This window comes from Oncorhynchus nerka, linkage group LG20, assembly GCF_034236695.1.
Source record: "Oncorhynchus nerka isolate Pitt River linkage group LG20, Oner_Uvic_2.0, whole genome shotgun sequence".
Classification (NCBI taxonomy): Eukaryota; Metazoa; Chordata; class Actinopteri; order Salmoniformes; family Salmonidae; genus Oncorhynchus; species Oncorhynchus nerka.
Genome location: NC_088415.1, coordinates 17,173,144 through 17,197,087, shown reverse-complemented (window position 1 = coordinate 17,197,087; position 23,944 = coordinate 17,173,144). Strand labels below are relative to the sequence as shown.

Sequence of the window (23,944 nt, the reverse complement as noted above, 5' to 3'; positions counted from 1 at the left end):
TCTCTAAGGTTGAGTGTAAGCCTTGAAGGCTTCGTTACAAGAACAACATGGATGAACGGTCTCAATCAATTCACTAGGGAATCTGAGATTGTGTGCTTTTCCTTTGCAGAATCTTGATAAAGTAAAGTAGGGCTTAAATACATCCCTATAAACATGATCAGCCATTTGATCACCTGTGCTCCAGATTTTCTAGCCCATCCGCCACATTGAAAGTGATGTGTGCATGAGTTCACGTGCAACTGGAAATATTGTCTGATGTGTCCGATAACCGTGAGGCTGTGGTGGCATGATCAGAGCTGTTTCGCATTCACACCTCATGACACATAATAACAGAAAAGTAACCTTGGCTAAAAACCTAGGGTATGAAAACACATTAGGCCTAACTCAGTACAGCAGTGGAGGCTGCTGAGGGGAGGACGGCCCATAATAATGGCTGGAACAGAGCAAATGGAATGGCATCAAACCACGTGTTTGATGTATTTGATACCATTCCACCAAAACCGCTCCAGCCATTACTATGAGCCAGTCCTCCCCATTTAAGGTGCCACCAACCTCCTGTGGCATAGAGGTATAGACTAGCCTATACCAACTGAAAGGAAAGCCTTTAACATGAGTAATTTAAACTACCATATTGAAGGGTGAAGTTCACTTTTCTTTATTATGAAACCTCTCTCTCTCTCTCTAAATTCAAGACGATCTGAGGTGTTAGAGGTCGGTAGTGACGTTTTGTACCACGTGCCTGTCTCTATGCTGACTACGTGCGTCGTATTTCCCTCTCCACACGCCTCCAGAAGCTGTGAGAGCCATTCGAAATAAACAAGAACGACGGGGGCCATTGTGTCACTAGCCCAAGTGGCCAGTATCACGTTTATCACCATTCGAGGAAGAGAGGGGTACCACCCTACCTAAGTTGGCATCAACAAAGCCCCAAATCTCACATTATTTATTTATTTCGTTACATCTGCTTACGTTTATTTTTTTTGACTTTCTCCACAATCTGAACTCCACCTCTATCAAATAAGGTAAGGTTTCTGTGAATTTACTCTTAAAAACGAGTTTTTACATTTTCAAAGTTGTGCGAGCGTTACCTTTATGGTGCTAATGTTAGCCAGCTGCATGTCGCTCGCATAAAATGGCGACAGCAAGGGGCGAGTAGTTTTTGGAGGCTTGTCTCTTCCCCTGTTCTGAATTGGTTACAATATTACAAAGATGTATGTAGCCAGCCTATTAACTTATCGCTCACTCCGAAATTGAGCGGAAGAACAACACGCGCCAGTTTTGTTACAATGTATCAATTAATTTTCCTGGCTGTCTCATTGACGAGATGTAATTTTACATGCTTTCCTCTTAAAATCACTCTCCCAATTGTAATTAATCACAGTTTTCTCAGTTCAATAATGTAGTTAATTATCATAACAACTTGCTTTACGTTGACGCACTCTAGGCGTTATGGGTTATGTAGAATATGGTTTTATTGTAATCAGTCCATCATATTGCATCCTCGTGCACGATTTTGAGGAAGATTGGCTATGAAAGTTTAACTTCAAGATATCTAGATGTCATAAAATCGTTTGACCATCGCAGTTTAGTACGCTGTTATGCAATTTTATCTACAATTATTGGAGTAGAATACTAAATATACTATATTTTTCCCATTCTAGATATTACAGAAATTGTCTGCATAGTTATCAAATGTATTTGGATGATAAATGTTTTCAGAATATAGTTTTCAAGATTCTGTCTCTTCATATTTACATTCATATCTCGACTAATGTACTGTTGCCTGCTAGCCTAGGCTATATGAATGTATGCACTGCAGCAGCAGAAGCTGTTTAGGTTACTCCCACCACATGTCAACATTGCCATGCTCTCTGTGCATGATACATATTAGTTCAAAGCGGTTCCCAAAAGGCTAATGTGTGTCTGATGTCCACATGATAAAACAGCCATAGAGCTCTAACTCTAATCCAGCTGTCTATTCATCAGCCATGTCACAGTTTTCACCCCTGACATACCAATTGCCATACCATAGTTGGGGAGAAAAAGGTTGACTAGTCATTTATGATTTGAAAGGGTGGGTTCAGTGTTTCAGATGTGATTCATTAAATTATTTATTAATGGTTTGTTGGTGCATGTGCATTTAGTCAGCAACTGTGTTTTGTGTTGAATTGATTGCCTGAGGTCATGGTGGTGTGCCTATCTCCCTGAACACGCACGCACGCGCACACACCCTCCCTTTCTCTCTTTGTGGCACAGTCTGCCAGGCCTGGTGTTGGCACAAAGGCTTGATTGTATATGGACAGGTTGCATTAGAATGATTATAATAACTGGCTCTGTTACCATCAGATTTGAAAAGTGTCCCCAATTGCTCCATTGGCATTGTTATTGTGAGATGTAGGCCATACAGAATAATTTAGCTGATGCATGCACCTGGTAGTTTAAACAAACCCTTATTTGTTTATAAATAAAAACATACAACTATTTGCCTGTATTTCATCAACATGTCTGGCAAGGGTAGCAGTTAAACATTTTCTTGCCCATCCTCATTTTTCAAATTAAACTTGGACTATTTTCTGTTTTGGCCTGTGTTCGTTTATCCACTGTTCAACTTTTATTCTCCACAAAACCCCATTAAGGCTGTCTGCTGTAAGACCCCTATAGGAGGAGAGGATTGGAAGTGAGAGGAGAAAGGAGAGGAAGAGAGCGTGTGTGTCTGTGTCCAGGGCCAGCAGGTTTAGGTCAACAGTAACCGGCAGAACACTGCCTGGCTAACAGCCTGTGATGTCAGCCATTTTAGGTTGGCCAGCACAGAGCATGGTGGTGCTCCGCCATTTTTCTCTCCCTACCCTCTTAACAATCCAGCATTAAAGCCTGCACTGCCAGTGGCCACAGCAACGCAGGCTTTCGCAACCTTTTTGCAGCCATTTGCGCTCCCTGACTTGAACACAGCCCAATTGGGATTCAGCAGCAGCTGAACTGTGACAATGTGTAGAGACAGTGTCATTAGGGTTTTGTTTCTGTTGCCAAAAGTGAAGAACAAATGATACAGCCAGAATGAAGGGAAACCTCGGAGACAAACATACACAAGCCTCTGCTGTGGTGCCAGAGGAGGAAAAGGAGGAGGAGGTGGTGATGGAAGGAGAGATTACTACCACATACTCCTGGTTTAGAGGGAGCTGAGGAGGATGTAGAAGGGTAACTGTAGGGGTAGTATGGTGGGAGTATGGATATTTTAAAGAGGTAGAGGATCTCAGGGAAACAACAAAGAGAACTGGCTGCAGTGCTCCCAGCTTGTCTCTCAGTAACGGTGGGCAGTGACCCAGGCGTCTGTCTGTACAGAGTGTGAGCAGGAAAGGACGCCATTCGCCCCAGCCAATAGCGTGCGCTGGCGAGGGCGACCACACCTAGAAGACATGCACACCGCGTGAGTGAGGCACTGAAATAGGAGCAGTGCACGGACTCTCCAGTCACCACTCACAGGAGTGTGTGGAAAAAACAAGCCCACTAGAGCCAGGACCTGGAAGGCATTTGAGGTGTGTTTGTTTGTGTGTGAGCTTGTGGGTGGATGCACAAGTGAGTGAAATGAGGAGAGTGGGAGGGAACGGGGGGGGGCAGTTGCCATGGAGACAGTAACATACCAGTGGCACTGCCGACCTGTCTCTTGGCCGAACTTATTCAGAAAGGGATTGGGTCAGAGAGAAAGAGGGGGCATAAAAGGGGGGAGGTGGTGAGGAGGCAGGCAAACATGGGACGGCTAGGGGATATGGGAGAGTCTCTCTGACACAGAGAGGACAGACAGATGGATACTGTCACGTGGACAGACAGGCATACAGCAGGGATGAGGGACAGGAGCCATAGTCCGGGATGTCATGCTGGCTGGGAGGGCGTACGCACCCGGCCGGCTACGCTCATAGAATATTTGGAGCGTTGGTCTCTAGTGTATGGGGGCTAATATTGGCCTATACACTGAGAGTATAGAAGCAAGTCCAGGGTATGATAGAGCGACGGGTGGGCATGTGAGTTTGAGCGCTCTACCTCTGATAGATTATTTGAGTGCCAGGACAATAACCACATTCTGTCTGTGGGTCACAGCGAGTAGTGTCCGCCTGTGTCGTGTGGGAAAATGGCTGCCCTACTGCCTCGGTAAACAAGCCTCACGCACAGGCATGCAGACAAGCACACTCCCCCGTGCTCACACATACCCCGCATGCTCACACATAGGCACACTGATGTGCGCACGCACCCACACTGACACACAATCAAGCTTCATGGTAAGTCTTGCTGTGCTCATGGAAAAACATTTCTGACCCATATTTTAGTTTTCAGCGGATCTCCCATATTAAGTCAACAGGGCTGTTCTGAGATCTGCTGAGATCGAGAGGAGAGGTTCACCAGTGTTTTACTGATGCGTGTATCTATTCAATTCCTGTGAAGCAGGTTCTTTGTTCATGTAATCTCTGTGAAATGTTCCTCTTGGACATACTTGGTGTAAATACTGCTTAACAAAAGTCCACCTGGAGAATAAGCTCTCCTCCCAGGTGTGTGTTGTTGTGTGAGCCTACAGTAGTCAAGTTAACTTACGGTGGTGCTCCAAGGTGTTAATGGGGGGTTACACACACAGTTTGTGATCTTGTGTCTTTTAACTGCTCGTTGTAGCCAGTCGGGGGCTGGTGTGTGGTACTCGGCACAAAGGCACACACACATCATGCACATTCAGAAAAACACATGTGCAGACACACTGTAGCCCAACTCTCAGGTTGTGTCCACTGGCTGACGAGCTTGCAGCGGAACATTCCAGTCTTCGCAGCCGAGGAGGGGGAGGAGAAATGACTTGATGTGATTGTAGTGCGAAGAGAGGCAGAGGGAGCAAGAGAGCGGGGGTTGGGTGGATGGGGGTGGTATTGGGGCAGAAAATTCCTGGCTGAAACACCTAACTGCTTCCTCTGAGACCGTTAACACCCCCCCCTCGCTTCTCCACTCTCACCCCAACCCTTCTGCCCATCCCCCACCAACCTCTTTCCCCCCCTCTCTCCCCATCAGGCCCACGTGATGGATGGCAGGGCCTGCCCACCCCCCCACAAGCCTTTGTGTTGGTCATGTGACTTGGCCGCCTTGGCAAAGCTGTGCCCCCTGATGCAGAACTGAATGGCAGGGAGAGGGAGTGGCGGGTTGCAGAGAGAGGGAGGGGGGCAGAATAGCCAAAACGGAGGGCAGTTACTCCCTCTTGGGGGGGATCGCGTTCCCCCCACAGTGGCAAAGGCCTGCTCTGCCTGTTAACCACTCGTACACCAGACACCAGTGTAGAGGAAAAGTACGATGCTTTGGAGAAGCCCGGAAAGTCTTTTCAATCAGGTTTACAGTTAACACAAAGTTTGAGGCATAACAAACATAAGATATTGCTGTTGGTGAATATGTTACGGAAGGGACTGGTCATTGGCTTGCTGCGTAATATAGAAGACTCACAGTAACAACAAAAGATGAAACATTGTTTTCAGATTGGCATTTGCAATATTGTCTTCAGTGATTGTGTATTTTCAACACATGACCCACTCTCTTTATTGAACAAGACTCCCCCATTGATAGAATCGATACAGATGCGCTGATTAGTAAGTTACGCCAAACTTTTTCTCCATAACTCCATTTAAACACCATGTCCTATTCGCAAAACATCCGCCACCTCAGTCCTCCAAAAGCCACTGCACCTTTAAGAGATTTGAAACTCTACACCCCTACACCATTTAGTCCATAGCTCAGAGGCTCACTGGAACTTTGGTCTGCAGTTTGGGTCCAGTCAGTTGGGACTAGAAAATAACATGTTGCTCTTCGGCGCCATCAGGAGGGAAACACAACCGGTCTTAGACCAGTGTGTAGGGCCGACTTCATCTTACTATGGTTTCTGCTCCACCCTGTGTGTGGATGCAGGGAACTTGGATTAGGGGGTAAGATGACGCTGACCTAATTTGCACAGTGGACATATGTGGCAGAGGTGAGAGACAGAGGTGTGTAAGCTCCTTATAAGGTAGGGGGATTCATTGTGTTCATGGAGGAGGCTTTGGGTTGAAGGACTGGTAGTGTGTGTGGTGCCGTTGGGAGTAATTGCCCTAGAGCTGTCCTCCAGTATTTCACCAATGCATCTTGGGAGGGAGGAAGTGAGGGGAAGGAAGGGAGAAGTCGCACACCTAACAGGAAGCTACGCCATTTTGTTGTTGTTGGGGGGGTAGTTATAACATAGGAAAAGTCTGGATAGTGTAGAGATTGAATCTGTGTGTGCCATTGGCCCGCCTAATAAGAATCCCACCTTTCCCCAAATGAAGGCTACCAAAATCCTGTGGAGTGAATGTCCCGCTACAGATTTGAAAATATTCACTGTTTTCTTTGGTGGTGTGAATTGTTTGGCCAGCCTATGAGTGTGGATCTGTCATGCGCTGTGCTGCGTCTGTCCAGAGTGGGTTGTGTTCCCTCTGAGGGTGTACTGTGTATGAAGCTGGGGAAGTTAAAGGCGTGGAGGAGAGGGGGTGGCCTGGGATAGCTCTCAAAAAAACATTTTTTTTTACAGAAGAGTGAGACACTAGGAGGGGAGCAGAGAGAAACACCCAATATAGGCCAATAAAACACAGCCTTGAGTTACTTGGCTTGTGAGTTGAGTTTTTAAAGGAGCAGACTGTATTTATTGACAAAGACAACACTGAAAATGATAGAACATTGTACCAAAATTCAAGATGTCTTTAAACCACATATTTCATATCAGAGCATGTTGGCCTTTCCTTTGTTTGTATCAAATGCATTTCATTACGTAGTGTAATATGCTTCTGGGACTCAGTATAACAATGCTTGACCTCTTACAGCATGTGTATAGTATACAGTATAGTTTCATAATGATGACTTGAAGCTTAATTATGTTTGTTTTTTCTCTCCATCTTGTTTTCAGCGCAAACACACTGAGACGTGAGCAAACCCAACTCATGGTCCTGTTTCCCCACACTCCCCTCCCAATGGCTGGTCCATAGTCAGGGCCCCAACTGAACTACAAACTGACTGCTGTACTCCTTGGCCGGCTACCACAACCCCCCCCTCCCTTCCCCATACCATCCGCCCCAACCATGGCCAGCAAGAGGAAATCCACCATACCCTGCATGATCCCCCATAAGACCATGCACCTCCGGGAGGAGCTGGAGCAGGACTCATGCCTGTCAGACCCTCTCTCCCTCCTCCGACAGGCCCGGGAACAGGGCTACCCCTCTATGGGTGCGAGCGGTAACGGGCAGAGCCCCGGGAGCGATCCCCAGGCAAATCCTCCAGGCCTGAGGGGGGCAATGATGTCAAAGATGGGTGTGGCACCTACACTTGCAGGCCGTGTAACTTTGAGACCCAGGACCTAAACCTGTTCCTGGACCACGTCTACAGTGGCCACCCGGACTTCAGAGCTGACCCCAGCTTCCAGTGCGTGGACTGTGGGGTGTCAGCGGCCAAGTTTGAGGGCTTGGCCCTGCACAATGCCCAGGTCCACCCCAGCACAGTGTGCACCACCCTGCAGCTGAGGAGGAGGGACAGGAGGGTGGTGGTGGAGCAGAGTCTGGTGACAGGGTCAGAGACCGGGAGGGACACAGAGATCACCATCACAAAGACCCCCATCATGAGGATGATGAAAGGGAAGTCAGAGTCCAAGAGGTTTGTGGTGTCCCATTCCTCTCCTGATGAACACTCCCCAGACCCCCTCCCCATCTCGAAGTCCAATGAGATGGAGAGAAAAGAGACCCCCACAGTGACGGTTACCCACGTTCCAACCATAGTGCACAACGGGACAGGCACCAAGGTCACGCTCCCCTCTGCTATCCAGATAGTGAACGGCTCGGGGGCTCTGCCCATGCTCAAAACTGCCATCACACAGGTACTTTGTGCATTTAATCTTTTCTGTGTTTCAAGTCTTGGTCAGTCCATTACGGCAAATTACAATTTGTGCTCAATTAACTTCATTGAATTACATTGCCAGAATGTGTACAAGTTTCCTCGGGGAGTTGAATGCATTTCATATCAGACTGTGGACAATAACATTAGTTTTTTTTCTATTCTCTGAACCAGGTGGTGTCAGTGGTCCAGAACAGGAACGTCTACCATCAGACAGCTCCCATTACAGTGTCCGCTGCTCTCTCCTCCTCCACCTCCTCCACCTCCTCCAAGAACATGCCCAAGGTACAAACATTGATTTATTTCCTGTCATTTTACCAAGAGGCCAGCAGCTCTTAACATACCACTTTGTGTCTGGTGATTGACTAGTGTCAGTCCAGCTTTATGAAGATGTGCTAGGCAGTTCAAGTGTAATTAGTGTATGTACACATTATTACATGGTATTTACCATGGAAATACCTGGGTTTCAGTGCCCTTTGAGCTGTCAGTGTAAATCTTCTCCTAGTTTATGTGAAGTAGTGTAAATTCAATGTAATTCCGATGTTGGTACTACATGAAATATATATTCTACCTTCTGTGGTGCAGGTGATGATCCCTCTGAGCAGCATCCCAACCTACAGCGCCTCTATGGACTCTTCCTCCTTCCTCAAGACGTCCTTCAGTAAGTTCCCCTATCCCACCAAGGCAGAGCTCTGCTACCTCACCGTGGTCACCAAGTTCCCAGAGGAGCAGATCAACATCTGGTTCACCGCCCAGAGACTCAAGCAGGGCATCAGCTGGTCTCCAGAGGAGATAGAGGAGGCCAGGAAGAAGATGTTCAACACCATCATACAGACAGCTCCCCCTAGCACCCAGTACCAGCCATTGAGCCAGACCCACCACAGTCCAGCCCAGCACACCATCAGGGTCCTGCCTGCCTCTCTGGGGCCTACAGGGATCCCTCACATCCTCCAGGGCTCTCTGGTGGGTCAGGGAGGGGTGATTGTCACCCAGCCCATGATGGCCAACAGCATCCAGGTCAACAGTGCCCCCATGGCCCTGGCGGTCACACCCAAGCACCAGGCTGCAGCCCGCCCTATGATGCAGGCCCGGCCTGCCGCCCTAGTGGCCGATAAGGGGATCAGCATGGTGGTGGAGAGCAGTAGTATTGGAAACATCATCATCAGTAGCCGTAGTAGTAATAGTGGAGGGAGTACTAGTAGTATCAGTAGTAGTAGAAATGGTGCAGGGAGTAGTATTAGTAGTACTAGTAATGGTGGAGGGAGTACTAGTAGTCACATCAGTAGTAGCCGTAGTAGTTACAATAGCAGTAGTTTCAGCAGCCATGCTAGTGTTATTAACCTTAGCTTTGGCAACAACCGGGGGAACAGCATTTATAGCAATGGAAAAGCCATCAACGCCAATGGTAAAATCAACCATGCTATTGCTAATCTCAGTGGGAAAAGCAACAACAATGCTATCAGCATGGTTAAAAGCAGCAGCACTGACAGTAGGTGCAAAAGCAGCAGTACTATTGCTAAAATGATAAGTGAAAGTCAAGTAACCACTGATATTAAAAGCACCATGGACAACAAACCCAACAGCAGCAAAGATACTAACAGCAGCAGCTTGAGCAACAAGAAAACAATCACCACAACCAGTGGCCCCACAGCCACAACTACCCCTACTGCCACCACCACCAGTAACCCCACCACCACCAGTAATCCTACCAGTAACCCCACCACCAACAAAACAGAGGCGGCATCTTCCAAACCTTCCTCCTCATCTTCTCCGGCGCAGAGCGGGAGCACAGACGCCAGCGGAACCCCCAGTTCCAGAACGCTCCCCAACACCTTCCTGGACCCCGGCTTCTACAAGAGCAAGAAGACCGTGGAGCAACTGAGCGCGCTCAAAGAGAGCTTCACCAACAACCAGTTCCCCAACCAGGAAGAGGTGGACCGTCTCATCTCCTTCACCAGCCTGACCGTGCGCGAGGTCCGTAAGTGGTTCAGTGACCGCCGCTACCACTTCCGCAACCTCAAGGGGGGGCGTTCGAGCACGGGCGGTCAGGGGGGTGCTAGCGCAACGACCACACCCGGGTCAGCTAGCGCAACGACCACACCCGGGACGCCCCGTGGTAACAGTGCTACCCCAATGGACCTCTCAGACACTGCCACTCCCAGTGAGAATACTAAAACCTCCCAGCAGGGGTTGGCAGCCCTCAGCCCCCCTCCCTCACAGACACCCACCTCCCCCACCACCCCGTCCAGACGGCCACCCAGACCCCCTCCCCAGACTTCACAGCCATCCGCTACAAAGAGAGGGACCCTCAGCAGGTGAGTGGTGGTGTGACTGTGATGATTGACTTTGCACACAGCCTCATTTTTTCCCCATAAGATGATAAAAACATTTTTTATTATAGGTGAAGTATCCCTTTAGTATCTATTTACTGCCAATCAAATTGCTCACTGGGACATGAGAAACCTATCCTCGTCTACCCTACACTAATCTCTTCTCTACCCCACTAGGTGAGGGCGCTAGAGGCCAGCTTCAGCCAGGACCCTGACCCACCTGGAGAGGAGGTGGACCGCCTCCGGGCCGAGACCAAAATGACCCGTAGAGAGATCCACGGCTGGTTCGCTGAACGCAGGAAGAGAGTCGCTGCTGAGAAGAAGAAAGAGGAGTTGGAGAGGGCAGAGCAAGCGGATGAGATGGAAGCAGGGGGAGGGGAGGAGGGAGTTAAGAGTAAGGATGATGTCGGGGTGAAGAAAGAGGAGGATGGTTCAGGCTCCGAGCTGAAGGTGAACCCCATTAAGATCAACCTGAAGATGCTCAAAGTGACTGAGTCTGATGGCAAACTGGAGTCTGAGGGAGGGCAGGCAGATAGCCCCACCATGCCTAACCTGTCTCCCTCCACAGACCCAACATCAACCCCTGCTCCATCCACAATTCCAAGTCTAACCCCAAAGCCATCTCCATCACCTAAACCCGCCCCCTCTACAGCGCCATCTTCCACCCCTGCCCTCAAGCCCTCCGCGTCCCCCAAACCCTCCCCTATCCGGGGTAAGAAGACGTTAGAGCAGCTCCACCTCCTGAAGCAGGTGTTTGTCCGGACCCAGTGGCCCAGCGCAGCCCAGTATGACGAGCTGATCTCTTCCACAGGGCTGCCCAGGCCTGAGGTAGTGCGTTGGTTCGGGGACTGTCGCTACGTGCAGAAGAACGGCCAGCTTAAGTGGCTGGAGGCCTACCAGACCATGGTCCTGAAGGAGGACTTCCAGAGGGGAGACACTCAGATGCTCAAGGCCCATCTGGAGGCTCACGGGAGTCTGGAGGAAGAACAGGTAGGACTCAAAATTATCTGGGATAAATAGTTTTTCTTTTAATCTTCATATTCTGAAGTACCCTTGCACGAGCTGCTCATAGGAGCAGGATCCTGTTTCTGTAGCTTGAGGCAGCTTGATGTACAAGTACACCCCCTGGACAGGACGCCAGTCTATCGCAGGGCCTTGCCCCCAATTTATCTCCTTAATGCTGCGTGCCAAGCAGACTCAGGTCCCATTTTTAGTCTTTGGGATGACTCCGCCGAGGATCGAACTTCCAAACTCAGGGAGGATACTATAACCACAAGGCCACTGAGTTGGTTCAAGTTGCATGTAATAACACCAAGAAATGATCATCATTAAATGACATAGCATTTGTGTGTCTATACTATCATGTTGCCTGTCAGTGATTAGTAAGACTCTGTCCTCTCCAGGTGTTGGAGCTGGCCCAGGCTAGTGGGCTGACCGAAGAGCTGGTACGACACTGGTTCTCTACCCAGGCTCCTATACTGCTGCAGGGGAAGGACAGTGCTGTTGCAGCCACAGAGGAGACACCCGTGGCAGGGGAAATAACACACAACCCAGCACCCATGGGGGAAGGATCGTCAGAGCCGGTTCAAGGTGAGGAGAAGATGGAACAGTCGGTGTGTGGAGGAGCGAAAGATGAGAGGAGCGAGGACCCCAAGGCTGTGAATCCTGAGAAAGGTAGTGTTTTTCTTGGTATATGTATTTAGAATGTTGGCACGTGACACTGTCATAAAGTAGCACTACAAACAAGGTTTATTTATTGTATTTCTTTTTTCCTTTCTGTCACAGGAACAGACTGAGGGGCCTTTGTCTAGATGGGGGTTTCCCAAACCCCTCCCCCGGAGCACGTTTTGGTTTTTGCCCTAGCACTACACAGCTGATTCAAAATAATCAAAGCTTGATGAGTTGGTTGTTTCCATCAGCTATGTAGCGCTTAGGGCAAAAACGTGTGCACCCAGGGGTCCTCCGAGGACCGAGTTTGGGAGACCCTGGTCTCGGGGTAACCCAGAGAGACAATGCAGGTGGTCTTGTGAGTGCATGACAGCAGATGTGATTGTAACTGGATCACTAGAAATGGACCCTGAACCCCCCACCCACACAACCACCCCTTTTACTGGGGATGGACATTGAACCCCCAACCCTCCGCTATACTGAAGATGGCCTCCTGCCTGTTTTCCATTTTTCCTACACCCCCACATCCTCTAATCTGCCATTTTCTTCAAAACTAGTTCCAGTTGAGACTCAAGTGCAGGATTTGCTGAGGAAGGGGGTGTTTCTTTCTCTCCATCCTCTCCTGCAAATGGAGGGAGAGGAGGGAGAGGTGTGGTTGCGATTTTGACTCCAGCAGACGTGAAAGGAAGGTGTGGGGTGTTTAAAAATAAAATCAATCAAAATCTGACTGGACAGATGTCGACCAATCCAATCCTCCAGTGGGAGGATCACTGGTGTGAGGGAGGGGAAGAGACTGACTGTATACAAGAGGTTTTTGGTACTGGGGTAGGAGAAATTGCACAGGTTTTTTTTTTTTAAAGGAGACTTGAGGTGAATATTAGATGTGTCCTTGTTTTAACATCAAATGCTTCTGTTCTGTATGTCATGGATCTTTTTCTTAAACCGTACCATCTTGACTGACTAAAAGTTCCAACATACTTAGGCCTGTTGTATACTTTTTACAGATATTTGCAGAATAAACAATGTAACAAATTGGTTTCATGTCACTTATTTTCAAAGTCAATGATCGAGGTTGACGTTTCAGTGTGGATCAGAAAAGTTAATAATTGAGCCATTACTTCAAACCTTCTAAGTAAACTGTAGGCCTACAGTTACCTGATGTGCACTACAGAGCTTTTTATTCATAGGTCTGTTGATGCATTATAATCAAACCAGCACAAGATCAGGCCAATCATAGTTGATTAAGTACTTTAATTCTCAGGCTTGAATATGTTGCATATGAAAGGCAAAATGAAAATGAATACTTTTTCTCCATAGCTTAGGCACAATACAGAAAGGCTTGGTTTGTAAATGAGACCATCAGTCACAATTGTGATGTGTCTAGATCAAAAGAAACAGTGGATGACAACAGGATTTCTGAAAGAACAATGTAGATATAGTCGTGTACATCGAGGCCCATGGAAGAAAGCACACTGGTCAGCATTAGGAGCACAAGAGGGGCAACACAGAAAGTGTGTGCGCACACACACACGTTCCCCCAACCTTACCGTGAAAGTTTGACAATGGCTGCAAAACAAAAGGTGGCAAGATTCAGACCTTAGGTATTCAGTTCCAACCCCCATGTTCCATATGGCTTCAAAAGGAGTTTCCCTCCATGGCATAACATTCTAAACACTGGTTTTAGAGTGGTCTGCTCAAGAGGGGCATTGCATATCAAGTGAAATCACTCCAGCGTCCCCTACTCCCAGCACAAAAGTGCATGACCTTAGATTGGTTGATGAGAGCAACTTCCATTAAACCACCGACTGGGGGCGTTTGTCAGTCAGGAATGATCAATGGAGCTTTCAGGAACAACACCGATATACATAGAAAATGTGCTGTTATGACCCCTGCAGGCTGAATCATGTCACTATAGACCAGTGATTTAACCCCTTCATGTCTCTGCAAGTCTAATACAGAAGTCTATCAATCAGCAGTACTGAAAGAATCTTTGGGAGCATCTGGAATCTCCGGAATGCCGCAATGGAAAAGACAAACATCCCCTCAGCTGAATAATATGCATACAAGAACCACCGACCTACACAAACATTTAAGAATAGCCTTTCAATCGATACTGTCTATAGGATTTCAGTTAGGTCCTTCTCGGCCAGCAATACTGCACTTAATTAGGTTAGTCGACTTCCTAGCGCGCTCTACTCTAAGATTATCTACATGCAAGCCCCTCAAAACCAGTTAAGACTGTACATTTAAGAGGAATGACGGTCTACAATTTAGACAACTTCAACACATAGGTAAACAAAGATAACTAATGCCTTTCATTCCAAGTGGAAATGTAATGAAGTCCAGAGCAGAAACTGTAGACACTTGCTACAGTAAAACATGATTTAAAAACAAAAACGTCGCTCTGCGCTGGCACTGGAATGTCTGCTAAAACCAAGCGTCTTGTAAACGTGTGGGCAGAACTGAATACAACACACTGCCTCCAGTGGCACCCTGTCTCTCCTCCTTCCACCATATATCCACATTGAAACAGAAATAAAACATTAAGGATGTGACTTAATCACTAGCATTTGAACTCACAGCATTGCTTTCAGGGACAGACAGGCTAGCCCAGTTCCAGCACTCTACAATGCAGTATGGCATCCTAAAAAAGGAAAATAATGCCATGCTAATCTCCAAATAGGGTAGCACTTTTGCTAAAGTTCTATATTGGGGGGGGGGATTTTGGCTCTATTCAAGACACACTGCTGAAGTTCAGTTTTACAGCGTGATTGGAATTTAAAGGCAATATTCTTGCGTTAGCAGAGGCTGCTTTCACTGTAAATGCTGCATTTGTCAGCTCAATTACCTTTATATTTCTATCACGGAATCTGTTACACTTCAGCCTACCAGATTGTATAGTATATAGGGGGTAAGATTGTGACTGTTTTTACATCACAAGGCAGGCAACGGAATGATCCGTAGTTTTCAGAATGCAAGTTTGGCAAAATAAGAAAAGCCTATGTGTGTATATAAAGGCTTGAGTTACTCCACAGAGAGCCCTCGTGTTTTACACATTAAAAAAAGAAATCACATGAATGTTTAAAAGTTTAAATAAAAATAATTAAAAAACATGGAGACAGAAGCTCTTTAAGAGCAGGTTGGCTGCTGCCGTCGTCTGGCCAACAGCACAGCAGGAATAAATATATATACTCATATACGCAAGAGAGAAGAGGAAAATAATAACCTAACGTGGAAAACAGTTTCAAACTGACACCTTCACAGCTCCCTCCCTCATCTCATCCCTCCCTCTTCCATTCTTCTTTCCCTCGCAAACCTTTGCGCTCGAGTCGAGCACGCCAAAATCCCCATCTCCCGACATCTTAGCCGAGGGCTGAAACTTCACGTATAATTTTTTTCTTGTCATCCTCGTCTTCTCTCTCCCTTCCCGCCCCCTCCACCTCACACTCACTCCAGGAGGGGGACACAGAGGAGAGAAAGAGAACAGAGCAAGGGAGAGCTGCCTGAAATGTAGGCCAAAGCGGTGGTGGGCGTTTCCATAGAAACAGTGTTCACAGCAGTCAGTGACATCATCGGTACGAGGAGGAGCTGGGGTGGTTGGAATGCGCCCTGATTGGTCCGGCCTAAACACGGTTCTCTCCGCCCACTCTGGTCCTGCGCATCATCCTGAGGGGGGGAGGAAAAGAGAAAGAGAAAGAGAGAGAGAGAGAGCAAGCAAGGACACGCTAAAATCTCAAAACTGAAATGCACCAACACAGACAGATAGAAGTTACACATACCTCCTTACACATACCTCCTGTTCTGAGGGTCCAGGTCCAGCAGAGCCTCCTGTGATACTCTGAAGTCATCCAGAGGTGTCTGGTAGCGGGCCTCGAAGGAGCCCTCCCTGCCTCTGTAGGCCTGTGTCTGGGCTGCTGGGGACTGGGGCAGAGGGGACATGGAGGAGGCTGAGGACGTGGAGCCTGTCTCCCCCAGACGCTCACGCCCTGTCTGGGTAACCACCGCTGCAGAGACACCTCCTACCGGCAGGAACGGGCTCAGCACCTCCCCATTTTCAGCCTAGTAGAGGGAGAGAAAATAAGTTGGAGGAGTGAATATTAGGGATGATACCAGTAACGTAATGTGTTTTCCAACACAAAGATAACACTATGGTCCTTTAAAAACCTGCTGTATGTAAAATACTGTGCACTATAGCTTGGAAAATAAATGTGATTCTGGATGACAACATAATGAGATTTTTTTCCAACATTAAGGATGTTTTCCTCTAAAGAAGTGAAATCCTCTGTATTTTGTTTCCTTGCCGGGATACTAAGGAGTAACGCGATACTGGTACCCTCCCGGCCCTAGTGAATAACTGTCAATGTGTGATGGGAACTGACAGTGGTGGTGGAGTCAGTCCAGTGAGTGTACCAGTACCCACCCTGCTCCGGGTGATGTCCATGTGCACCAGCAGAGAGGCCAGCTCCAGATCCTCATTACAGCTGTTCTTCAGAGGGACTGACCGGTAACCTGACACCACACAGAGACACACAGACATGAGTCTAGTAATGCCAAAAGAATGATAATCTGAAATGCCAAACTATTCTGCTAGTCAGAGAGCCAGGGCTCATCATAATTGTCTCAGCCAATCCGAGTGGATGTTGGTGCGATATGACACCTACCTGTCTTGAGGCTGTTGATGGGGAAGCTGGCCTGAGCCAGGAAGTTCTGGTCGCTGAACATGTCAATCTCATACACCACAAAGCGCAGGAAGGCAAAGGCAGAGTTACACACGGTGAACTGGAAAGGCTTCCGAGGCCACGTGGGGTTCAGACCATTATCCGCTGAGGAGAACATGGAGAGAAGACTAGATCAGCCAAGTCCCCATTGTCATATATTGTGTGTACACACTCGGGGGTGTTTTGTCCATCAGGTTGCCACACAATCCGTAGTTATTTGTACAACTTTGTTTTCCCATAACTGGACAGGAAATGACAAGCTTAATTCCAAACTCATCACTACATCCTTGCCCTGGCCCTAAAACCTAGGACCCTTCTCTTCGAAATAACACTTGGTTCAACTAACCAACTAGATGTAAAGAACCTGATTGGTTGAATGAAGTATTAGTGTAAGATGTGTTCCTCACCCTCTGAGTCAGTCTTCTGCTTGGCACTGTCATATTCTGCACCACACACCTCGATCTCGATCAGGGGGCACACGATGCCACGACCGTGTTTAGGCAGGTGACGAGCACCCAACACCTGGAGAGGACAGACCGTTTAAACACCTTCACACGTTTTTAGATTCTCGTGGGGACCTAACATGTTCCCTAACCCCAACCTCTAAGCTCAAGATAGCCGATGTCCTCATGGGAACCTAACATTTTCCCTAACCCCAACCTCTAAGCTCAAGATAGCCGATGTCCTCATGGGAACCTAACATTTCCCCTAACCCCAACCTCTAAGCTCAAGATAGCCAATGTCCTCATGGGGACCTAACCCCAACTTCTAAGCTCAAGATAGCCGATGTCCTCATGGGAACCTAACATTTTCCCTAACCCCAACCCCTAAGCTCAAGATAGCCGATGTCCTCATGGGAACCTAACATTTTCCCTAACCCCAACCCCTAAGCTCAAGATAGCCGATGTCCTCATGGGAACCTAACATTTCCCCTAACCCCAACCTCTAAGCTCAAGATAGCCGATGTCCTCATGGGGACATGGGAAATGTCCCATTGAGAGAGATTTTTCCTTGTTTTACAATCCTTGTGGGGACCTCTGAGGATTTCCACGAGGATAGAAGACCACACACCTCTATCTGCAGGGTGACTGACTCAAGGCCCCTCAGTGTGTGTCGGTCAAAGGGGTCAAAGTTGTCGTCTCTCATGATTGGTGGCTGGAGGACGTAGCCACTCCTCCCGTTCAACATGAACAGAGCCTGGTTCATCTGCATGGGCTTGTCTGGAGAGGAGAGAAGTTCAGTCAGTCATCTTCAAAAAGTTAATGTAAGGAAAACCAGTCACTGTTAAAAAAATAAATAATAATAATTTAGAATAAGGAAAAATCCCCTCTCCTACCCCTTCTCACTCAGTAACAACTCATCCTTCCCTCTGTACCTGCAGTCTGGAAGTTCAGCGCAACCAGCTGGGATCCACAGAGCCACATGGGCAGAGGGTCGTAGTTGGAGGAGTCCAGCCTCTGTCCACGGGGGTATATACGGGACAACTGCAGCCGGTTGTACTGCAGGAACCTCTTCCCCTTGATCCGGTTCACATATTTCTCTGCCTTGGTCTCCGGGAACGAAGACATGTCCCGGAAACACGCCCGCTCTGTCCCAATCTCTACAGGAGCAAGGGGGAGATGGGGGGTGAGATATCCTTGTGTGTGTGTGTGTCAGTGTGTTTAACTGTATAGACGTGTCCTTACTGTCCTCGTCGAAGGGTACAGGTCTACAGTAGATGACCAGGTCAGACAGCTCCAGAGCGATCTTCTTCCTTCTCTCCATCATCTTCCCCTCCTCCAGCTGACACACACACACACACGACTCAGTTTGACACTACTCACACAGTCATTACTTCACAGATAACCACAAGACTCAGATTCTGAGGAAGTATTCCTGCACATGGTATACACACATTTACTACAAATGACTCTTCCCATACCTTGGCCTCTGATGTCATGGTGACCTCTCTGATCTTGATGACCCACTCCTTGAGCTCCTCCTGGGTATTGGCAGCGATGTCCAAGACCTGCCCTGCCCTCGGAGAGGCAGCTGGGAGGAGGGAAAACACATGCAGCCTGCTTCCCTTACCATCAGGCCGCACCACTAGGGGGAGAGAGAGAGAGCGCAAGAGAGATGGAACAGTGATAACCCCACAGAGAGAGAGATGGAACAGTGATAACGCCACAGCGCGAGAGAGAGAGATGGAACAGTGATAACGCCACAGCGCGAGAGAGAGAGATGGAACAGTGATAACGCCACAGCGCGAGAGAGAGATGGAACAGTGATAACCCCACACAGAGTGGGAGAGAGATGGAACAGTGATAACCCCACACAGAGTGGGAGAGAGATGGAACAGTGATAACGCCACACAGAGAGGGAGAGAGATGGAACAGTGATAACGCCACACAGAGAGAGATGGAACAGTGATAACGCCACACAGAGAGAGATGGAACAGTAATAACGCCACAGAGAGAGAGATGGAACAGTGATAACGCCACAGAGAGAGAGATGGAACAGTGATAACGCCACAGAGAGAGAGATGGAACAGTGATAACGTCACAGAGAGAGAGATGGAACAGTGATAACGCCACAGAGAGAGAGATGGAACAGTGATAACGCCACAGAGAGAGAGATGGAACAGTGATAACGCCACAGCGCGAGAGATGGAACAGTGATAACGCCACAGCGCGAGAGATGGAACAGTGATAACGCCACAGAGAGAGAGATGGAACAGTGATAACGCCACAGAGAGAGAGATGGAACAGTGATAACCCCACAGAGAGTGGGAGAGAGATGGAACAGTGATAACCCCACACAGAATGGGAGAGAGATGGAACAGTGATAACCCCACACATAGTGGGAGAGAGATGGAACAGTGATAACCCCACACAGAGTGGGAGAGAGATGGAACAGTGATAACCCCACACAGAGTGGGAGAGAGATGGAACAGTGATAACCCCACAGAGAGAGAGATGGAACAGTGATAACCCCACAGAGAGTGGGAGAGAGATGGAACAGTGATAACCCCACACAGAATGGGAGAGAGATGGAACAGTGATAACCCCACACATAGTGGGAGAGAGATGGAACAGTGATAACCCCACACAGAGTGGGAGAGAGATGGAACAGTGATAACCCCACACAGAGTGGGAGAGAGATGGAACAGTGATAACCCCACACATAGTGGGAGAGAGATGGAACAGTGATAACCCCACACATAGTGGGAGAGAGATGGAACAGTGATAACCCCACACAGAGTGGGAGAGAGATGGAACAGTGATAACGCCACACAGAGAGAGATGGAACAGTAATAACGCCACAGAGAGAGAGATGGTATCTAGAGGTCTTCCCGAGGCAAGGTGACCGTGCCATCTGCAGGAGGATAGAAACAGGAACGGGAGGAGTCACTCACCAATCTGACAGGAAGACACATCTACACTTCCTCTCAGCAGGTCTCCCAGAGGACTGTTCTCTGTCAGCTGCTGTAGGAGAGGAGGGAGGGGGAGAGGGAAGGGGAGAGGGGAGACGTGAATGCTAATCGAAAAACCCAACAGCAGCATTTTACATGTTGTTGCTATAAACGATGCTAGAAAATGGCAGTCCCTCTCATAGCATAGACTAGTGGCTGTAAAATGTGGATTATTAGCAGGTGGGATTATCTGATGCGTATCCCAGTATGAGTCTACAGGGTAGAGGGCCTTACTGATCTGTCTGGCTCCACAGCTGAAGGACTGATCTCCTCTACATAGTTAGCAGGAAACCACAGCTGCTTCTTCCCACCACAGTCCCCCTTCCACCTGAGTGAGAGAGTTAAAACACACACACGGAATGGGGTTTACTCTAGAAGGATGTTCTATAACCAACTCCAGATAACTCATGTAGCTCTGTGATGATTTTGATGGTGAACTTGACTTCCTGTGAGTGATGTCACTCACCATCCTCCTTCCTGTTTGTCCACGTTTTGGATGATGGCATTCTTACTGAAGGACAATTCATCATCCCTCTGGGCCTTGTACTCATACATGGCCTTCACTGTGCACTGCAGGCCGATGTGAAGGGGTTAGGACACACGCGCACACACACACACACACACACACACACACACACACACACACACAATCCTTGCATTGTTATATTTGCAAAGAGAGGGAAGGAGACAGGATGTAAACACACAGGAGATCAGAGAAACGGTGCAGTCTTACCTTGAAGGTGGGCATCTGATTGGCTTCTACGTAGAACCCAGGGTTCCGCCCCTCATACAGAGACCCGTAATCTGGCTCCTGACAAATACATGACAGTTCAGAGCATATCCAACACACTTACATTGACTACAGCAACAATCATGAACATGAAGTGTGTGTGGTCCACTCACAGCGGTGCCTATCTTCTCCAGCGTCTCCTCATTGATAGGGTAGCGGAGCTTCATCTTACGGTACAACGGGTGTTTCTCGTAGTAACTGATGAGATCCACCAGGCTGTCGAACTCCGACGTCCCCAACACCACTGTCTGGCCCTCCTGTTGCACCCTGCAGTGCTTGATCTTCCCCTCTGCCCTGAGGGGACGACAACACAGGGTTAAACACACACGTACGTGTCCTGCTGCATGCATTAATCATCAGGTGCTTCACAGCAATCATAACCCAAACCCCCGTATAGAAAGAGGATGCCAAGACGAGTGGCAAGAACCCATTGTCATGGAAGATGCTTTTCATTGTAATTAGACCAATAACTGGCCTGTACATTTTCAAAACAACCCAGTCAGTAATGCCAGAGCAGATGCTGTAACGCATGTCTCGAGAGGCCAGGTGGATGGCTGCGTGAGCTATACTAGTGATCTAATAGAGAACACGTGTCTCGAGAGGCCAGGTGGATGGCTGCGTGAGCTATACTAGTGATCTAATAGAGAACACGTGTCTCGAGAGGCCAGGTGGATGGCTGCGTGAGCTATACTAGTGATCTAATAGAGAACACCTGTCTCGAGAGGCCAGGTGGATGGCTGCGTGAGCTATACTAGTGATCTAATAGAGAACACGTGTCTCGAGAGGCCAGGTGGATGGCTGCGTGAGCTATACTAGTGATCTAATAGAGAACACGTGTCTCGAGAGGCCAGGTGGATGGCTGCGTGAGCTATACTAGTGATCTAATAGAGAACACGTGTCTCGAGAGGCCAGGTGGATGGCTGCGTGAGCTATACTAGTGATCTAATAGAGAACACGTGTCTCGAGAGGCCAGGTGGATGGCTGCGTGAGCTATACTAGTGATCTAATAGAGAACACCTGTCTCGAGAGGCCAGGTGGATGGCTGCGTGAGCTATACTAGTGATCTAATAGAGAACACCTGTCTCGAGAGGCCAGGTGGATGGCTGCGTGAGCTATACTAGTGATCTAATAGAGAACACGTGTCTCGAGAGGCCAGGTGGATGGCTGCGTGAGCTATACTAGTGATCTAATACACATGTCTCGAGTTGGTCACTGCTTTGATCTTTGACTACCTGGTGTAAAATACACACACTGTGGTGCTAATAAAATCACCTTGTGTGCCTAAGTTGCACTGTGCAGAAATCACTCAGACATTTCCTGGTTGCAAAAACTCTAATAGTTTGCCTAATTTCAGTTGTGACAAGATGAAACTAGTGTAGAGAATCATCGTACCGTCTCAACCGCTGTGAAATATCTTTTACATAACCAAACATCTTGTTACAGCTGTTTGAAGCAGGTGTACAAAACCAAAAGTGAAGATACACAAACTAAACTTAAAGGGAAGCATAGAAAGTGCATCTAGAACAGATCTACCACGTCTTAGACTTGCATTCAAGTTGAATAGAGCTATAACTCACATTTCTACGTGAATTTGGTAGGGTCGCCCATAAAGTTACATAATGCCATTAAGTTACCAATGACATGTTTTTATTTAGAGCCCTTGCCGTCCCATATTACGATTTTGTGGCTTAGGGGCGGCAGGGTAGCCTAGTGGTTAGAGCGTTGGACTGGTAACCGAAAGGTTACAAGTTCAAATCCCCGAGCTGACAAGGTACAAATCTGTCATTCTGCCCCTGAACAGGCAGTTAACCCACTGTTCCTAGGCCGTCATTGAAAATAAGAATTTGTTCTTAACTGACTTGCCTAGTTAAATAAAAGGTTTGGTTGCCAACCGTAGGATAATAATAATAAATGCGCCACCAGTAAAATATTTTCAAAACCAGTTACCACTTCCTTTCTCATGAAAATCTTCAATGGGTAGAAGGCATAGAAGCTTGCACTAGGTCACTGTTCTCTGAGCTAGCTCAGTACTCTGAACGTCTTGCTTTCATAATAAGTTCTAGCAAGCTGGTGAGGCGGTAACGTATGTCAACTTTCCTAATATCACGTAACTAATACCGGAATGCTGCATTTCACCCATCAGTTACAACCAGAACAAACAATTCTGTCTTTTTGTTTCGTCGTTTGTTTCTATATTTGGGACTCACCTGAAAGAAATGGCAAAGGAGCTTAGCTCTGCCCTTTTTCTGACAAGGAACGCCCCGTCACGTGGAACCCTCATCAGCATGTTCTCGGCGTGGCTCCGAGACAGGTTGGCATGGTACCACCTAGAACATACACTCATACTTACACACATCCTTTCTACTTTCCTTCCTACCCTCCTTCTCCTTTCATAAAGTCATCACCGACACACATGAGATTGAAATGAATGACTACTGAAGCCTTGAGAGCTGGACGTACTCTTTGCTTTCGTGGGCGTTGGTCTGGGGCACAGGCTCAGTCAGCTTCATCTCAAACTCGTTACAGCGCAGCGCTACCTGCTGGTAGTGGGTGATGAGGGCGAATAGCGTGTCAAACACCAGGTTGTCGGTCAAGTAGAACTTGGGGCTGCCCGCCTCCTGGCGAGAGTGGATGCGACAGTGCTGCACCCGACCTGAACGCCTGTGTGGACAGTGAAAGAGAGAGACCAGGTATTGATTTGAAATGAGATGATCCCAGTTACTCAGCCCTGTCCCATGCATTAGCAGAGAGACCAGGTATTGATTTGAAATGAGATGATCCCAGTTACTCAGCCCTGTCCCATGCATTAGCAGAGAGACCAGGTATTGATTTGAAATGAGATGATCCCAGTTACTCAGCCCTGTCCCATGTATTAGCAGAGAGACCAGCAGCCTAGCCTACACTGTGACTGGCTACTACAGAAAATCAATAGGACAACAATTTGAATTGATTGACTGTTCAGGTCCAAGGTTTAGCAGTGTAGCAAACCTATGGGCACCGTAGATTTGGGGGCTAGCCCTCAAGAACATACAGCACAAGTATTATCTGAACTATGTGATGCAAGCAATGAGGTGGGTGAGGA

General features: G+C 47.9%; 2 protein-coding genes across 3 annotated transcripts in view; one reads left to right on the top strand and one right to left on the bottom strand.

Moving 5' to 3' along the window:
• Positions 1-764: 764 nt before the first annotated feature.
• LOC115102000 (zinc fingers and homeoboxes protein 3-like) lies at positions 765-12,551 on the top strand. Its single transcript, XM_029621478.2, is given in 9 exon segments — positions 765-1,022; positions 6,929-7,263; positions 7,266-7,888; positions 8,080-8,190; positions 8,491-10,156; positions 10,159-10,220; positions 10,413-11,225; positions 11,639-11,909; positions 12,021-12,551. Coding segments are annotated over 8 exon segments (3,720 nt in total). The 5' UTR covers positions 765-1,022; positions 6,929-7,100; the 3' UTR covers positions 12,032-12,551.
• Positions 12,552-13,134: 583 nt separating this feature from the next.
• Positions 13,135-23,944, bottom strand: part of plcg1 (phospholipase C, gamma 1) — a 37,771-nt gene continuing 26,961 nt past the window's right edge. Inside the window, exons 18-33 of one of the 2 annotated variants that reach the window (XM_029621477.2) lie at positions 23,323-23,523; positions 23,070-23,189; positions 20,976-21,156; positions 20,806-20,883; positions 20,539-20,642; positions 20,307-20,400; positions 20,016-20,085; positions 18,543-18,706; positions 18,307-18,403; positions 17,997-18,221; positions 17,693-17,841; positions 17,029-17,143; positions 16,565-16,726; positions 16,324-16,412; positions 15,683-15,962; positions 13,135-15,569 (exon numbers count right to left, since the gene is read on the bottom strand). In XM_029621477.2, coding sequence (XP_029477337.2) covers positions 15,687-15,962; positions 16,324-16,412; positions 16,565-16,726; positions 17,029-17,143; positions 17,693-17,841; positions 17,997-18,221; positions 18,307-18,403; positions 18,543-18,706; positions 20,016-20,085; positions 20,307-20,400; positions 20,539-20,642; positions 20,806-20,883; positions 20,976-21,156; positions 23,070-23,189; positions 23,323-23,523 — 2,125 coding nt within the window. In that variant the 3' untranslated portion in view covers positions 13,135-15,569; positions 15,683-15,686. The remainder of the gene's footprint in view (positions 15,570-15,682; positions 15,963-16,323; positions 16,413-16,564; positions 16,727-17,028; positions 17,144-17,692; positions 17,842-17,996; positions 18,222-18,306; positions 18,404-18,542; positions 18,707-20,015; positions 20,086-20,306; positions 20,401-20,538; positions 20,643-20,805; positions 20,884-20,975; positions 21,157-23,069; positions 23,190-23,322; positions 23,524-23,944) is intronic. The other variant, XM_029621476.2, reaches the window with a different exon arrangement.